Source organism: Portunus trituberculatus, chromosome 5 (genome assembly GCF_017591435.1).
Source record: "Portunus trituberculatus isolate SZX2019 chromosome 5, ASM1759143v1, whole genome shotgun sequence".
Taxonomy (NCBI): domain Eukaryota; kingdom Metazoa; phylum Arthropoda; class Malacostraca; order Decapoda; family Portunidae; genus Portunus; species Portunus trituberculatus.
The window spans coordinates 7242296-7259795 of NC_059259.1; the positions used below are offsets into that span (position 1 = coordinate 7242296).

The 17500-nt window shown below is 45.5% G+C and overlaps 3 protein-coding genes across 3 annotated transcripts in view; 2 read left to right on the forward strand and 1 right to left on the reverse strand.

Annotated features, from left to right (window-relative positions):
- LOC123514379 overlaps positions 1 to 17500 on the reverse strand; it is a 308326-nt gene that overhangs the window by 8041 nt on the left and 282785 nt on the right. Inside the window, exons 12-13 of the mRNA XM_045272266.1 lie at positions 14703 to 14877; positions 5029 to 5153 (exon numbers count right to left, since the gene is read on the reverse strand). Of these exons, the coding sequence (XP_045128201.1) occupies positions 5029 to 5153; positions 14703 to 14877 (300 nt within the window). The remainder of the gene's footprint in view (positions 1 to 5028; positions 5154 to 14702; positions 14878 to 17500) is intronic.
- Positions 7110 to 9490, forward strand: LOC123514386 (A-agglutinin anchorage subunit-like). The gene is made up of 2 exons (XM_045272281.1): positions 7110 to 7264; positions 7957 to 9490. The coding sequence occupies exon 2, from the start codon at positions 7961 to 7963 to the stop codon at positions 9488 to 9490; it is 1530 nt and encodes a 509-aa protein (XP_045128216.1). The 5' UTR covers positions 7110 to 7264; positions 7957 to 7960.
- LOC123514391 lies at positions 10438 to 14123 on the forward strand. The gene has a single exon (XM_045272294.1). The coding sequence runs from the start codon at positions 11808 to 11810 to the stop codon at positions 12600 to 12602; it is 795 nt and encodes a 264-aa protein (XP_045128229.1). The 5' UTR covers positions 10438 to 11807; the 3' UTR covers positions 12603 to 14123.

The following is a 17500-nucleotide window of genomic DNA, read 5'->3' on the forward strand; positions in this document are numbered from 1 at the left end:
TCTTCCTACTCCATTTTCCTTCCTATATGCAAACCTTCTCTTCTTTCTTCTCTTTCTCCTTTACTTATGACTTCCTCGTTCCTCTCCTCCTCCTCCTCCCTCCTCCTCCTCCTTCTCTCATTCAGTAAAGGTTCTCCTCTTCCATTTTTTTTTTCTTCTTCTTCTTCTTCTTCTATTTCTTCTTCCTCCTCCTCCTCCTCCTTCATCGTTTCTTATTCTCATCTCATGACTACCTCTCATTTTTCCTCCTCCTCCTCCTCCTCCTCCTCCTCCTCCTCCTTAGTCATTCCTTATTCTTACTCCATCTGCCTCTCACCTCCTCCTCCTCCTCCTCCTCCTTTACTGCTTCTTACTTTTGCTCTTTCTCTTCCTCTTTCTGCTCTTCCCTCTCCACATTATCGTTTCTTCCTCTTTCCCCCTTTCGTTACCACCACCACCACCACCACCTCCTCCTCCTCCTCCTCCTCCTCCTCCTCCTCCTCCTCCTCCTAACCGTTCTTTTTTATTCGCTTTTCTCCTCCTCCTAGTTCGTCTTCCTCCTCATTTTCTATTGTTCCTCCTTCTATTCTTCTTTTAATCTTTTTCTTCCTTCTTCCTAATTCTAATCTTCTCTCTAATTATCGTTTATTTCTCTTCCTTCTAATTTTTCTTCCTCTTTTTCATTTAGTCTATTTCGTCCTTCTTTTTCTATTTTCCCTCTTTTCCTTCTCTTCCTATTTTTTTCCTACTCCTCCTCCTCCTCCTCCTCCTCCTCCTCCTAGCCCTTCTCTATCCCTCTTCTTCTTTTTTCTTCTTCCTCTTCCTCTTAACCTATTCTTTCTCCTCTTTTTAACCCCTCTCTATCCCTCTTCTTCCTCTTCTTCTTCTTCTTCTTCTTTCTCTCCTAATCTTCCTTTCTCTTTTTTCTAATCCTTCTCTATCCCTCTTCTTCATTTTTCCTTTTTCCTTCTTCTCCTCCTCCTCTTACTACTAACCTTCCCTTTCTCCTCTTCTTAACTCTTCTCTATCTCTCTTCTTCTCCTTCCTACTTCTTCTCGTAATCTTTTCTTTCTCCTCTTGCTAACCTTCATTATTCCTCTTTTTCTTCTTCCTCCTACCCTTCGATTTATACTTTTCTAACCCTTCTCTCTTCTTCTTCTTCTTCTTCTTCTTCTTCTTCTTCTTCTTCTTCCTCCCTCCTCCTGCAGAAGTTGACAACCACTTCGACACTTCTAAGTTGACCAAATTAACGGGTGGAAAATTCAAACTCCTCCTTTCCATCTCCCTTTCCCACACAGAAAATGAAAAAAAAGAAAGAAGAAAGAAAAAAAAAGGAAACACTCTCGCACTCTTCTCTCTAAAAATGAAAACTTTCCTGTCGCCAAAATAGAAAACGTGTCACCAGTTGTCACCAGTTCTTTCAATTTTTACTTTAACCCCTTCAGTACTTGAGATTTGTGTACGACTAGACCATTTTATTGACATTAACAAGGGTCTATGGAGGTCAGAAGATTAATGGCCAAAGTCTTCACTATTTTAACCCCTTCAGTACTGGGACATATTTTCACCCTGAGATTTATGTACGATTAGACTATTCTATTGACATTAGCAAGGGTCTATGCAGGTCAGAAGATTAATGGCTAAAGTCTTCACTATTTTAATCCCTTCAGTACTGGGACACATTTTAAGATTTGTGTACGATTAGACCATTTTTGTAACATTTAAGTTCAAATCCCTTTCAAACAACACTCATAAGTTCAAATCCCTTTTAAACTCACCAATATGAAGTTCTATTCCCTCTCAAGCAGTTCTCTTAAGTTCAAACTCCTCTCGAATGTACCCAGCGTCAGCTCAATTCCCTTTCCTGGTTTCCTTTCACGCCAGTCCCCTTCTAAGTTCAGGGCCGGAAATTGCAAACCCTAACACTGTATACATGCAAGATTCAACCCTTTCCTACACACACACACACACACACACACACACACAGGCTGCCCTTCCCTCGTTAAATATATAAAATGCACAGGAATTTGTTATCACCTTTTGTGTTTCATTTTTTTTTACCTTTTATTCAACTATATTAACAAAAAAACTAAGTACTGATTTATTATCGAAGAAACACAAACTCCTACACCTTTTTCTCCTTACTTTTACTTACTTCCTTACTTATCTTCTTTTTTTCTTTCGTTAAGTGCTTCTGTATAGTCCTAAAGTAAGTATTGAACATTTCCCCAGTCGATATGAATAGAAAGTGAATGAAAACAGAGGAAAAAGCGTTGGTAATTACACATTTCTTGCATTTTTGGTATATTTTAATTTTCTTACGTTTTTCTCTTATTCCTAAAGTATTGAGCATTTCCCCAATCGATATGAATAGAAAGTGAACGAAAATAAAGGAAAAAGCGTTGGTTAATACATGTTTCTTGCAGTTCTGGTTTTGTTTTGTTTCGTTACGTTTTTTTTTCTTTTCATTATTTTCTTCCATGGTTATTTTTTATGGTTATTTTGTACGTTCAGTTATTTTTTTTGTTTCTTTTTTTCACTTGTTTTCTTCTTCTGTGTTTTGTTTTATGTATTTTTAAGTAGATTATTCGTGGTTTTGTAGTTGTTGTTATTGTCATTATTATTGTTCATTACTGTATATAATTTTCATCGTTATCACCATTTTTTTTAATACCACGTGGGCTTTTCACGCGAATTTATGGGCTTTGTGGTACCTCCTGTTTGAAAGCCCACCCGCTAGGAAACCGTTGCCCCGAGTGAGGAAGCCCAACCTACACTCGGACCGTGAACAGGATTCGAACCCGTGCGCTTGGAGACCCCTCGGACCCCAAAGCACGCATGGTTCCACTGTACCACGGCGGCCCACTATTGTCACTCTGCAAAACATTATAACCTTGAACCTCATCTTGTCCATTATTTTTTTCCCTTTAATTCAGCTATTTTTCTTCCTCCATTGTCAACCACAGTCCACCTTCTTCCTCAGCTTCATAGTCATCACCATTATCACCGCTATCGCCATTGTTCATCTTTAACAACAACACCATTATGACTATTATCACCTTTATCACCACCCACGTTATCGCTATCATTACCACCACCACCACTACCACCACCACCACCACTACTGATAAACAATATAATCAAAAATTTCATCTTAATCCTCTCAATTTGTAGCCACCATCGTCTCTCTCTCTCTCTCTCTCTCTCTCTCTAGCCCGTATTCTGAAACGCTTTGTTCTCTCACCATCACTGCTTTCCAGATGCTCTAGTTGGAGAGACTCATGTTTTATGGTTCTGGTTATAATTTAGCAAGATTTCTAGTTTATCATGAGGAGAAACTGTCTTGAAAACCCAGCTATAGTCTCTGTGGCCTTGGAAAATTATCCTGATGCAGAGGGGAAAGCGTTTCTGAATATAGACGTCTAAATCCGGATTCAGAAACGCTTTGCTTACTCACCACAGCTATTCTCCAAGACCAAAGAGATGATCAGCTGGGTTTTCAAGACAGTTTCTCCAGTTAACCCTTTCACTGCGATACGGAAGAATTAGCACCACAGCAACCAATACGTGACATCTTTATAGGCATCTACAGGAAAGAATAGGACTAAATAGCATAGACTTGGCGATTGGTACACTGTTTAAAGATTAGAGGAGGCTGTAGAGAAGGTAAACATGTTGTCTCAGGGTGATTAGTTATTACGGAAAGGTGTTACAAATAGAAGACAAAGGGTTAAAAATGTTGAAATCGTGTCACTCTGCCTCTAGAACCGTAAAAATATCTTAAAAAATAAAGCCTTTTGAAATAGTGGTGAGACGCAGAAGTGTTTGAGAGTATAAGCATCTTTACGTCACTGATATTCTGAATTCATATAACGGTACGATTTCCACTATTACGTCATACTATTCGTTATCTCGCATTTACTTTCCTGGTTCTATAATTTTTCTAACTGAATCTTCTTCCAACTTGTTTATTTTATCGATTTGTTTTATTTCGTATTTTGTTCGATAGTATTTTATTTCTCGTTTTTTTTCTATTTTTCTTTATTTTTTTTTTGTAATTGTTCCTTCAATGTTTGGTGGGATTTCAGTTTATCTCAGTGTTGAAAGTTTGTAAGTTTGTATACCTGTTTTCTTATTTCTGTTTGTCTTCCTGTTTCTCTGTCTGTCTGTCTGTCTGTCTGTCTTTATTTCTCTATCTTCCTCTCTGTCTCTGTTCGTCTCTCGTTTCACACGCATACACACACAATTTTTTATTTCCTGACATAAAACACACTCACTACTCTCACATATTCACACGTTTCCTCTCTCTCTCTCTCTCTCTCTCTCTCTCTCTCTCTCTCTCTCTCTCTTACACATAATTTTGCTTCTATCCTCACTCCCTTACACATTGAAAGGTCCAAACACTACATACCTCTCTTATTCCCTCTCTCTCACATCCTTCTACACTATACAAATTCTGTAATGCAATCTTATATATCAACATTTACTTCATATCATTTCAAACTTCACAATATCGTAACGCAACCTGCTCGGGGACTGGCAAATAAGTGAGCCTTTTTGTGTATTCGTTTTTCTTGCCCTTGGTTGATTTATTTTGTTGCTTAATTTTTTCAGTACCATGACACGTGTCCATGTTCACTCTGCTTACTATTTGGTGATTTTATACAGCTTCAGAAACTTATGTGGGGGATTAAAATAGTGAAGACTGTGGTCATTAATCTTCTGACCTCCATAGACCTTCCTAATGTGAATGAAATGATCTAATCGTACACAAATCTCAAGATAAAAATGTCCCCTAGTACTGAAAGGGTTAAAAAAAAACGCACGCACGCACACACACTAACACACACACACACACACACACACACACACACACACACACACTAAAATCCTTATAAACACAAATCTTCACCAAACACCTCTCTCCTTTGCACACACACACACACACACACACACACACACACACACACACACACACACACACACACACACACACACACACAACTCTCTCTCTCTCTCTCTCTCTCGCTGAAGGACACAAACACCCACCTTGAGGAACTCCGGGATGTACACTTTGGGATCGAGCTCGGTGACAGGCGGCCAGAAGATGTTCCTCTGAATCTCAAGAAGGCGCTCGAAGTTCTTCAGCCACTTCATCTTGTCATCGAGTTCCCCTGAGTGAGAGAAGGGGCGGTGAGAGGAGAGTGAGAGAGAGAAGGGGAGAGGGAAAAAGGCGAGTTAGATGAGGCAGAGCGAGATGAAGAAGTTAGAAAGTTAGAAAAAGAGGGAAAAGGAAGGATATTTATGGAAGACAGAGAAAAAGAAAGAGAAGCTGGGATAAATTACAGAAAGGGGAATTGAGAAGCGAGAGACAGAGTGAGACAGAGCGAGATAGGTAGAGAAATTAGAGAGTTTGAAAACGAGGGAAAAAGAAGGATATTTATGGAAGACAGAGAAAAAGAAAGAGAAGTTGGGATGAGTTAGAGAAAAGGGAATTGAAAAGCGAGAATTTAGTGAGACAGAGCGAGACAGGTAGAGAAGTTAGAGTAAGGAAAAGGAGACAAAGAAAAAGATATATATGGAAGACAGAAAAAAAAGAGAAGTTGGGATGAGTTAGAGAAAGAGGGAAAGAAAGAAAATATATGTATGGGAGAGAGAAAAAAAAAAGAAAGTTAGGAAGGTTTAGAGCAAGCAAAAAGAAAAGTAAATAAAAAAAGAGATTTAGTGGAGAAAGAGAAAATTAAGAAAAAGAGAAGATGGTTTAAAGAAAAGGAGAACGAAAGAAAGAAATTTAGAAAAGAGAGAAGAAATATAAAAAATCTGGAAGGGTTTGAAAAAAATGGATAAAAGGAAGATTTAGAGGAAAGAGGAGAGGAAAATGGTGAAAACAGAAAGAGACGAAAGATAAAGAGGAAATAAATGAAAGAAAGTTTGAGAGGAAAAGTGAGAAAGGAAGAATTAAGGAAATGAAGAGAAAGAGAAAACGTTAAGAGAGGAAGGGCAAAGGAAACGAAGAGTGAGAGAGGAAATGGAGAGAAGGAGAGAAGTTAAATAGAGTGTGAAAGAGAAGGAAGTTGGAATGGAGAGAAAAGAAGAGAAGTAAGAGATAGAATGATAAAGAAAATGTAAAAGAGGGAAGGAAAGAAGAAAGAATAAGTGAGAAAAAAAGGTGAGAATGAAAGATTGAGATAGGAAATGAAGAAAAAGGAAAATAAAGAAGAAAAAAAGAAGAGAAAAGGGAAGAAACTTGAGACATAATGAAAAAAGAATAAAGAAAGGAAGAAAAGAAAAAAACAACATAAATTTGATAGATAGATAGATAGATAGAGAGAGAGAGAGAGAGAGAGAGAGAGAGAGAGAGAGAGAGAGAGAGAACTGAAAAACAATAGTTATAAAGTTTGTTCCACCAAAGAGAGAAAGAAAATGGAAATCTACAAATATAAGAGAGGAATAGAGAAAATGAAGATTGCTTACCATTCCGCCCTTTACCAGAGAGAGAGAGAGAGAGAGAGAGAGAGAGAGAGAGAGAGAGAGAGGGGAGGGTTAGATAGTAAAATTCAAGTCAGTGGGAATTAACTTGCCAAAGAAAAAAAAGAGCCAAGACTAGTTTCAGAGAGAGAGAGAGAGAGAGAGAGAGAGAGAGAGAGAGAGAGAGAGAGAGAGAGAGAGGGGCGTACATAATCACTTATCGGAAACAAGATAACATTCCTTTTCACACCACAAAGTCCTCATCAAACTCTGCTGATCACCGACGCGACCCAGATAAGGAGGAGGAGGAGGAGGAGGAGGAGGAGGAGGAGGAGGAGGAGGAGGAGGAGGAGGAGGAGGAGGAGGAGGAAGAGGAGGACAAAAAGAGAGAGAAAAAAGTCGTTGTAATGATAGCTGTAAACACAACGAGAGAGAGAGAGAGAGAGAGAGAGAGAGAGAGAGAGAGAGAGAGAGAGAGAGAGAGAGAGAGAGAGAGAGAGAGAGAGAGAGAGAGAGAGGCGCATCCCGGAATCAGCAGCTATCACTACCACCTGTCTGTGTGTGTGTGTGTGTGTGTGTGTGTGTGTGTGTGTGTGTGTGTGTGTGTGTGTGTGTGTGTGTACCGATCACAAAGAAGAGGGCGGCAGCGTGTCATTACCATTGTTTCAGCAGCTCAGTGTGTTCATACCTCAGTGAGAGAGAGAAAGAGAGAGAGAGAGAGGAAAAGAGAGAGGGAGAGAGAAAGAAGGGAGAGGGTATGAACTGTGAAAGTGAGAGGAGGAGAGAGGGAGAGCAGAAGCAAGTCTCCGTGATAAAGGTTCGTTTACGTGTCTTTGAGAAGGAGGAGGAGGAGGAGGAGGAGGAGGAGGAGGAGGAGGATGTTGTGTATTCTAGAGGGAGAGAGAGAAAGAGCGAGGAGGAAGATGAGAAAGGAAAAAGTAAAAGAAGGGAGTGTGTATCTTTGTTGACGAGGAAGGAACGATTAAGAAAAAATAGTGGAAGGAAGGAAGGAAGGAAGGAAGGAAGGAAGAAAGGAAGAAAAGAAAAAAATAATGAAGGAAGTCATCTGTGTTAAGTGAAATACCGCAAAAAGAAAAGAGAAAAGGAAGGAAAGAATAGAAGAAAGTGATGAAGTGTGTGTGTGTGTGTGTGTGTGTGTGTGTGTGTGTGTGTGTGTGTGTGTGTGTGTGTGTGTGTGTGTGTGTGTGTGTGTGTGTAATTATCACCTTGCATTTCTACAGACCCTTGTGAAATTTGTAACATTCCATTTTTTTAATAGTGTCATATTTCTCTTTAAATTTGTGTACAGTAATTTGCAGACAGTACTTCCCTTTGTAATGCCCTTCCCCAGCAGTAATTCCTTTGGTTAAGTATTTTGCTGTCATATTCATCTTCAAATGTGTTCATAGTATCTGCACACACTCACTTACAATGCTCGTGCGTGTGTGTGTGTGTGTGTGTGTGTGTGCAAATTTCTTCGCGTCTCTTCATTCCTCTTCTCCTCTTCAGATCCATGGCGAGTGAGGGCCAGGACAGGTGTGGGCGCTGCAGCCTCTCCTATAACAAAGAGGAGAGGTGCCCCAGGACCCTCGTCTGCGGCCACACCTCCTGCACCTCCTGCCTCGACGCTCTCATCCAGTCCAACGAGCGGCGGTGTCCATCCTGCAGCAGGCCCTTCTTCTCCTACTCCACTGTGCTCATCCCCAAGGACTTCCAAGTGTTGAGGCGCCTTGGAGAGTCATCTAAATCGTCTCTGTCGTCCTCGTACTCTTCTCCTCTCAAATTGAAGTCGTCCCTGTCAGTTGATTCAAGTCTCTCGAGGTCGTCAGTCTCGAGGGAAAGGTTCTCAGCCTCGTCAACACTCGCGGCCTCAAAGACTGAAGGCTCCTTTGATATCGGGGGATCAGTGCGGCCCAGGAGTGACAGGGCCGAGTCAGGGCTGTCCGCTGCCTCTGCAGGAGTCTCCTCGCCTCCGCCACCGCCGTCCTCCGCGCCGCCCACCCTGGACGAGACCTCTAATGACCTGCAGGTGTCTGGGGCACAGGTGAGGTCTCCATCAGGTGTGGATGGAGTTGACGGTGGTAGTGGTGGTAGTTTTTCTCGTCTGTCCAAAAGCTCTTCCATGGATGAGGCGGCGGGGACTTACACGACGCCCTCCTACTCCTTCCCTGCCATAAGGACGCGGCTCAGTTCGGCCACTAGCAGGGCGACAGATACCAGCACCTCTATCACCACTGCCACCACCACCACCAAGACGGAGCTAAGACCTGTAAAGTCTCTCCCTCCTCTTTCATCTTCAGCCGCCTTCAAGTCACCTTCAATCTCTTCACCACTCAGCGCCGAGGCAAGTTCTTCACCATCGTTTTCTACATACACGTCACCTTTCCTCAGGACCAGTTCCTCCTCCTCCTCCTCCTCCTCCTCCCTGAATGCCAGCACCATCAAGAGTCTTCAAAGTGGGTATAAGAAGCTCTCCTTAGACTCATCTAAGGAAATGCAAGGTAGCCACGTGACTTCCCCCCTCAGTGATCCCGTGGACTCTTCAGGACTCTCAAGGTCAATGCCGAGTCTGCATAAACTTGAGTCTAAGCTGAGTGTTCCTTCAGGAGACAGCAGCCAGGATCAGGTGGATCTCGGCTTGTCCAAATGGAAACTGAAAACCTCGATGTCACTTTCCAGGAAATCCTCGGATATCTCCAGCAGCAGCAGCAGCAGCAGCAGCAGCAGCAGGCAGGACACCAGCTCATTGAGGATGTACGACAAAGACACCTCTTCCAGCCACGTCCGGTCCTTCGCCAGGTCATCAGCAACGCCCACACACGTGCTCCGAATGTGTCGCTCCATCACGTCCAAGACACGACCCGCCGCTGACGAAATAGAAATGACGACCCAGACCAGTGATCCTAATACAAGTCCTTCGTCAGAGCAGAGATCAAACTCCTCCTCCTCATTCTCTCTTCTCTTCTACCTCAATCGTGTCCTCCTCCTCCTCTTCCTCATTAGCTGCCTTGAAGAACTCACAGAGCCAGAGTGGGTTGGGTGAAGGTGGACAGCAGAGAGTGTGTCCCCGACAGACGTGGACATGATGGGAATGTGCGAGGCAGGTCGTGAGACGCCGCCCTCTGCCGTGCCTCCCTCGAGTGGCGCGAGTGATGACCACGGTCACTCTTACAGCCAACGCTCCTCAGCGGCCCCTCGCCACGACGCACATGACGCCGCTGCGAGCCGCCCGGCACGCGCTGATGCCCAACGGGAGGTGAGAGAGCAGCGCGACGAGGCGGTGGACGCGAGAAGACGTTCTCCTGCCGCCTCGTCGCCGTCAGAGACGAGAGGAGATAAGTCAAAGGAAAGCAGGAAATTAGCTCTGTCCGCTTCGCTCAGTGCTCGTCTCGGGGCGCGGACGGGATTCCTGTCAACGGCGATCGATGAGGAGAATGAGGAGGACGCGGTGGGCGCCACTGCTCCGGCAGGAGGTGAAGTCCCTGCAGGACGTGGTGACATATTATCACATGGACCTGATCGACACGGCGTGCAGCCATCCCGATCCCGCTCCTCCCTGGGCGCCCGTATATCCGCCCGTACGGGTTACCTGGCGGGGGGCTGGAGCGGCGGGAGGGACGACGCGAGTCGAGGCGAAGTTCAAGCTGAGGACTCGACCAAAATAGACTCGCAGAGGAGGGCGGGCCGCACCTGGACAAAGAGAGGAGCAGCTGCCAGGGAACGCTATCCTGCCTCTCCCGGCATGGAGGCCCAGGCTGAGGCTCCTGCCGTCCACCACGGCGCCCCACACCCAGGGAGTGGCCATGGCGGCGAGGAGGGTGCTGCTGGGTTTAAGGTCATGAGGCCCCTGGACACTGCCACCACAACAGCCTCTCTATGGGAGGCAGAAGGCGCGGAGAAACGAACACCACGGAGAAGGCGCCGCAGGATTCTCGTTTGGAGGAGAGGGAGGCAGGGACTGGCGGGAGGTTAGAGTATGGAGGAGGTGGTGGTGATGGTGGTGGTGTGATTCATGGCTCGGCTGGGAGTAGGGGGGCGGCGGCAGGCAGGGAGTCACGTGAGGCTTATTCCAGGTCTCGCCAGCTCAGGGATGTTTTGGGCCGCGGCGCTGCTCCGACACATGAGTTAAATCAACACTCTGTGCCGGGGCGCCATCGCCTGATCGATTCCCGTGCTAAAGAGGAACTATCCGATCCCGGATCCCGAGCAACCTCCGCCCGAGGCGCCGCGATCTCCTGGCGAGGCACGCAGGAGACTCAGCTGGGGGAGGCGGCCGGGCATCACAGGCAGCCTCAGGAGGAAGGGGTCAGCGATCCACACACTGGCTCGCGCGGTGACACTGAGCGCTGGACGAAACGCGGTGAGAAGTGTGAGAGAGCGCCGCCTGTTTTTCGATCAGGAACAGGAAATGCAAATGCCATTTCTGAAGCCGAGGCAGGGTCGTCAGGGACATCCGGCAGCGTCCCGCAGACCGAGCCGGCGACCCCCCCGCCCCCCTCAGAGAGCCTCTTCCCGTGGAAGAAAAAGTGGAGAAGCGTCACCGAGCGCACCTCAGTGGCCTCCACGCGACACACGCAGGGCGAGACTCTTGGCACTTCCTCGGGCAGTGATTCAAAACAGGCCGTGCAGCACCGTCCCCTCAGCACTCAGCACTCAGGGCCGGCGGCTGGCGGTGCGGATGACGGACAGCCTTCACACTCATCCCGTGGCTCACTTGAGACGTTCGCTGTAGGACATGTGCCGAGTTGCCAAGACAACGCTGCTGGCGAGGCACGGACGCGAGTGCCACAAGACGCCGCTGGTACAAGCCAGACAGACGAGACGCCTGCAGGGAGCACTCACTCAGATCACAAGACGGGAGTCCAGGCTGGGGAGGCGCGTGATGCCAGCGAGAGGAAGAATGTCAGGAGCGCTTCTGTTCTCAAGGGAAACAGGAGGATGTCAGAGTGGCTGGCGTCCCTGAGCAACGATGAAGGCAAACAGTCCACTCAGACACCTGACCCTGCTCCACAAACAATGCCTGTCTCACACGACGCCGGGGGACACACTGGGGACACGGAGGCTCTGCCACTACCACTGTCACGGAAAACACGGCCAAGCTCAATTCACGCCTCTCTCAGGAACGCTACAAGCCCCGCGCTACCAGCACCACCCTGACGGAGGAGACACAAGCTCCGGCCAGAACAAACCTGTCGTACCTTCTGACGCGGTTACAGAGCACCGAGGTGAAGAAGGCATCTTATAATCTTGATGAGGACGAAGACGAGTTGTATTACGTGACCTCTGAGGACGAGGAGGACTTAGAAACACACCAGCAGGACCAGCAGACACACAACTCAAGCACAAGCGAGAAAACAAACATGAAAGAGAATGGAAACTCTAGAATATCAACAAAATTCTCTGCAAACCAAAGCCGGGACTTCATGGAGACGACAGACGAGCCAGACAGCACGACGCGGCGACGCAACACACGACGCGACACTGACAAACATTCCAACAAGGGCGCGGAGGAGGCAGCGAGCCGGCAGGAGCAACAGGAGAGTGAGGATACGGATGAGGATTGTCTCGACGCCCCGTATGAAGGTCCTGAGGTCGACGAGGGTGAATACAAGCCTGGTGTTGGCCTGTGCTCCTCCCACGGCCTCATGCTGCACCTGTACTGCGAAGACTGCGAGGAGTGGGTGTGCGACGACTGCCTCAAGGTGCTACACAGGCCGCGCCCGAAAGGCTCCTGCCGCGTCATCACCGCCGCTGAGGGAGTGAACCAAATGAAGGTGAGCCACGAATCCTTCCTCGCTTCAAGAACAAACACCTTAGATTACTTCAGGGCGGAGCTGCACAGGATCATTGCCGAGTGTGACAACAGCATCAACCTGCACGGGGACAATCTGCGGCACCTGGAGGAACAGATCGAGGAGGAACAGAGGCTGGTGAGGGGAATAGAGTCGATGCGGTCCCTGGCGAAGGAGAAGCTGGGTCAGGTGAACTACTGGGAGGAAGTGTTACAGAAGAACCTGTCTCGCATCGATAGCTCGGCGTCGTCCAGTGACGTGATCGACGCGGTGAGGGAAAGTTCCAGCGACATCCTGCAGAAGGCGATGGAAGCGGTGTCCCTGGAGGCGGGCGCTGGGTTGCTCCTGTCCCCACCTAATTAGTCCTTTGACCGCCGGGACACATCGAGGAGAAGGGATGGTGGGAGCAGGAGCTGTGATCTATTGGTGCAGCGTCTCAGGCTTAACTAATTGGCCTGATGCAAGTTCAAGGGATTGTTTGGAAAGGCAACACTAACAGTGACAGGAGTGACCAAGTAATACCTGTGACATTGTACCTGTGTTTGTGCGCCCGGTAAATTCTAAGGTCTTTTTAATGAAGCAACAAGCGCCAGTCTTAATATGATTTGAAAACCACAACTTCATCACACGCTTTCTCACTTCCACTTCTTGCTGAGACAATCCATCACTTTTTAGTTAATGTTCTTGCCGTAGTGGTCAAAGTTTCTACTCTTGTCTCATAATTCGACTCCCCCAAAATGCCATGTAGTGCCAAGAAAAAAAGCATTATTTCAAGTTAATGTTCTTGGCGTAGTGGTCAAAATTTCTACTCTTGTCCCATGGTTCGAGTCCCCAAAATGCCATGTGGTGCCAAGACAATGCATTATTTCAAGTCACTATTTACGCTGCAGTGGTCAAAATTTCTAGTATCTTATGTCTCGAGTCCCCCAAGGCGCCGTGTCGTGGAGGATGCAGTGCTGCGGTAACACTGGAGTGGCTGGCTGGTGATCCTTCGTGTCATGTATAGTGAGATTGCATCAGTGAGTGGCGAGTGTTGTGTCGGAGCCTCGGGAAACTCTACAAGCTGATTCCTGATTCTATTTGTGTGTTGTGAGCGAGTTGCAAATGTGATCTTTTTGTTGTCGTGGTGTTTGTCGTAAATATCAACAGTTTTATTTGCTATTACTACTGCAACTTCTCTTATCTTCGTGCTACTACTACTACTACTACTACTACTACTATCACTATCACAGTAAAATCAACATCTAGTATTAATGTTCTTATCACTCTTGCTGCCACTACTACTAACATTATTATTATTATTATTATTATTATTACTACTATTACTACTACTACTACTACTACTACTACAAAAACTAGAGTGATAAATCTTAAAACACAAGCACTTCCACCCTACATTTCCTTCTACTTATACTTAAACACTTTACGGACACTGACAGGAAGAGCTAATTAACAGGTAAACGTGTACTGAATCTGTGCATACTTGATCTTATGTACGTTTGTGTGTACGTGGAAATCTTAGCTGTAATACTGAATAAACTGTCTCTTTCTTAATTAGGCTAAACGAAAAAGACTATTAGGATTATTTTTACTTCATAACTATATCAGCAATAAGAGAGAGAGAGAGAGAGAGAGAGAGAGAGAGAGAGAGAGAGAGAGAGAGAGAGAGAGAGAGAGAGAGAGAGAGAGAGAGAGAGGACAAAAATATTAAAAGCCGATTTTCTTTAATTTTTCTAGGGGAGACGTAGCTAATTACTTATGTACTGACTCTAAAGGCGAGATTGCCGTGCCTTTCAATAGGATAATAAACTCTATTTTGATTATTTGTTGGATAAATTGTCGTAGTAATGTTCTGTTTGAAATTAATTAAGATAAAACAAAATCGTTCCTTGTTTTATTCCCTTATGCTCGAGCAATGGTGTGTGTGTGTGTGTGTGTGTGTGTGTGTGTGTGTGTGTGTGTGTGTGTGTGTGTGTGTGTGTGTGTGTGTGTGTGTGTGTGTGTGAAAAAGAGAAAATATTACGAGAAAAAGTACTAAGAAGCAGAAGAGAGAGAGAGAGAGAGAGAGAGAGAGAGAGAGAGAGAGAGAGAGAGAGAGAGAGAGAGAGAGAGAGAGAGAGAGAGAGAGAGAGAGAGAGAGAAAGAGAGAACACAGAGAAAAGACAGAGAAAAAACAGACAAACAGAGAGAAAGAAAGAAAGAAAACAGAGACAGAAACACACACACACACAAAACTTAGACAATGCTTAACCAAACGAGAGAGAGAGAGAAGAAAGAAAAGAAAGAAAGAGAGAGAGAGAGAGAGAGAGAGAGAGAGAGAGAGAGAGAGAGAGAGAGAGAGAGAGAGAGAGAGAGAGAGAGAGAGAGAGAGAGAGAGAGAGACACACACACACACACACACACACACACACACACACACACACACACACACACAAATAAAATAAATGAAAAAAAAATCCTTACTAAGAGAATGTTCCTCAGCTTCTATGATTTCTCGCACCACGGCTCGCTCTTGTGGCTCCTCCGTCCTCGCCTCGATGTCTCGTAGTATTAGCGGCACCTTCATGATGTGCTGTACGGGCGCCACCAGCAAATCCGTCAGTTGTAGCTTCTTACACCGTGGGTCTCTGTTACACCACTGCAAGGACGGAGGGAGAGAGTGAGAGAAAAAAAGGGAAGAAGAAAAAAAACATCAGGAGAAAGGAGAGAAGAGGGAAGGAAGGGAGAAAAGAGTGAACAGAGAAGAGAAAGGGGAGAGAAGGAGAGAGAGAAGGGAGAGTAAGAGAGCGGGAGGAAAAGTGAGTGATTTTAACCCTTTCAATACCATAACACGTGTTCATATTCACTCTGCTTACTATTTGGTGATTTTACACAGCTTCAGAAACTCATGTGGGGGATTAAAATAGTAAAGACTGTGGTCATTAATCTTCTGACCTCCATAGACCTCTCCTAATGTCAATAAAATGGTCTAATCGTACACAAATCCTAAGGTAAAAATGTGTCTCAGTATTGAAGGGGTTAAATTTTTTCGTAGGTGTGTGTGTGTGTGTGTGTGTGTGTGTGTGTGTGTGTGTGTGTGTGTGTGTGTGTGTGTGTGTGTGTGTGTTTAGTTTCTCCTTTTCTCTGTTTTTCTCTGTTTTCTGTTACACCACGGCAAGAGAGAGAGAGAGAGAGAGAGAGAGAGAGAGAGAGAGAGAGAGAGAGAGAGAGAGAGAGAGAGAGAGAGAGCAAGGAGTGTTTTTAAAGTTGTTTGTGGTTGTATGTAGGTTTAGTTTCTCTTTCTCTGTTTATTTTTATCTCTCTCTCTCTGTTTCTCTTGTTTCCTTCTCTTTCTATCTATTTTCCTTTCTCTCAATCCATTTCTCTTTCCCTCCCGCTCTCTACACCTCTCTGTCTACAGGAGAGGAGGAGGAAAAGGAGATGATAATGAGGGAGGAGAGGAGGCAGTAAGTGTGTGTGTGTAGAGAGAGAGAGAGAGAGAGAGAGAGAGAGAGAGAGAGAGAGAGAGAGAGAGAGAGAGAGAGAGAGAGAGAGAGAGAGAGAGAGAGAGAGAATGAAAGTAAGGCGGCAAAAGACAATAAAATGAAGAAAGGAACATGAAGAATAATGAAGAAAAAGAAAAAAAAATAGTTCTAGTGAAGAGTTTGTAAGAGAGAGGAGAGGAAAAAAGAGAAAGAGAGAGACAGAGAAAATGTGATAAAAAAGAGAACGTGGTGAAGTTTTAACAAGATAAGAAAAGAAGTAACAGATAATAAGAGAGAAAGAAGACAATTAAGACAGAGTAAAGATTGTAATAAAGAGAGAGAGAGAGAGAGAGAGAGAGAGAGAGAGAGAGAGAGAGAGAGAGAGAGAGAGAGAGAGAGAGAGAGAGAGAGAGAGAGAGAGAGAGAGAGAGAGAGAGAGAGAGAGAGAGAGAGAGAGATGGATAAAGGAAGGAAACTAGGAAGAAAATACAAGGGAACAGTAAAGGAGGAAGAGAGAAAGAGAAGGAAAGGAGTGTAAGGAGGAGAGGCGAAGAAAAGGAGGGAAGGAAGCATGAATGTGGTGAAAAGGAGGAGGAGGAGGAGGAGGAGGAGGAGGAGGAGGAGGAGGAGGAGGAGGAGGAGGAGGAGGAGGAGGAGGAGGAGGAGGAGGAGGAGGAGGAGGAGGAGGAGGAGGAGGAGGAAAGCTGCAAGTTGTAAAGGAGAGGAAGGAAGGAAGGAGTATTTTTTAAGAGAGGAGGTAGAGGGAGAGGAGAGAAGGAATGATGGAAGTAGTGGAGAGAAAAAAGGTTTATGGAGGACAGGGAGGGAAAGGAAGAAGAGAAAAATAGAAGGATGAAGTTATGAAGGACGGGGAGGAGAAAAAAAAGTGATGTCTGCTAATGGATGAGAGAGAGAGAGAGAGAGAGAGAGAGAGAGAGAGAGAGAGAGAGAGAGAGAGAGAGAGAGAGAGAGTACTCCATATTTTCATTAACCATTCCTCTCATATTCATTCACTTCTCTTCTGACGAGGACAATCAATCTATAGTCAACAAGCGAGTGATTCTCTTCATATTTCATTCCGTCATGTTTTTGTTTAATATCACTATACCCATTATAAAAGCTTGGTTATTCTCTCTCTCTCTCTCTCTCTCTCTCTCTGTGTGTGTGTGTGTGACCTAATATCACCTAACCCAACCTAACTTTCCTAACGTAAGTTAAACACAATTCGAATCTCTCTGGTCATTGAAAAAGCTTGGTTATTTACTGTGTGTGTGTGTGTGTGTGTGTGTGTGTGTGTGTGTGTGTGTGTGTGTGTGTGTTTCACTGTTTAATCTGCTGCAGTCTCTGACGAGACAGCCAAACGTTACCCTACGGAACGAGCTCAGAGCTCATTATTTCCGATCTTCGGATAGGCCTGAGACCAGGCACACACCACACACCGGGACAACAAGGTCACAACTCCTCGATTTACATCCCGTACCTACTCACTGCTAGGTGAACACCACCTACACGTCAAAGGAGACACACCCAAATATCTCCACCCGGCCGGGGAATCGAACCCCGGTCCTCTAGCTTGTGAAGCCAGCGCTCTAACCACTGAGCTACCGGGCCGTGTGTGTGTGTGTGTGTGTGTGTGTGTGTGTGTGTGTGTGTGTGTGACCTGACCTGACCTGACCTGACCTGACCTGACCTGACCTAACCTAACCAAGACACAGGTCAAACTTCCCATTGCTAGACTAATGACACACTGACTCTGACATTCACAATTTGAAGAATAAAAAAAAAAAAAAAAAAAAC

Coding starts and splice junctions, on each gene's coding strand:
- LOC123514386 (XM_045272281.1), top strand. CDS start 7,961: ATGGCGAGTGAGGGCCAGGACAGGTGTGGGCGCTGCAGCCTCTCCTAT.
- LOC123514391 (XM_045272294.1), top strand. CDS start 11,808: ATGAAAGAGAATGGAAACTCTAGAATATCAACAAAATTCTCTGCAAAC.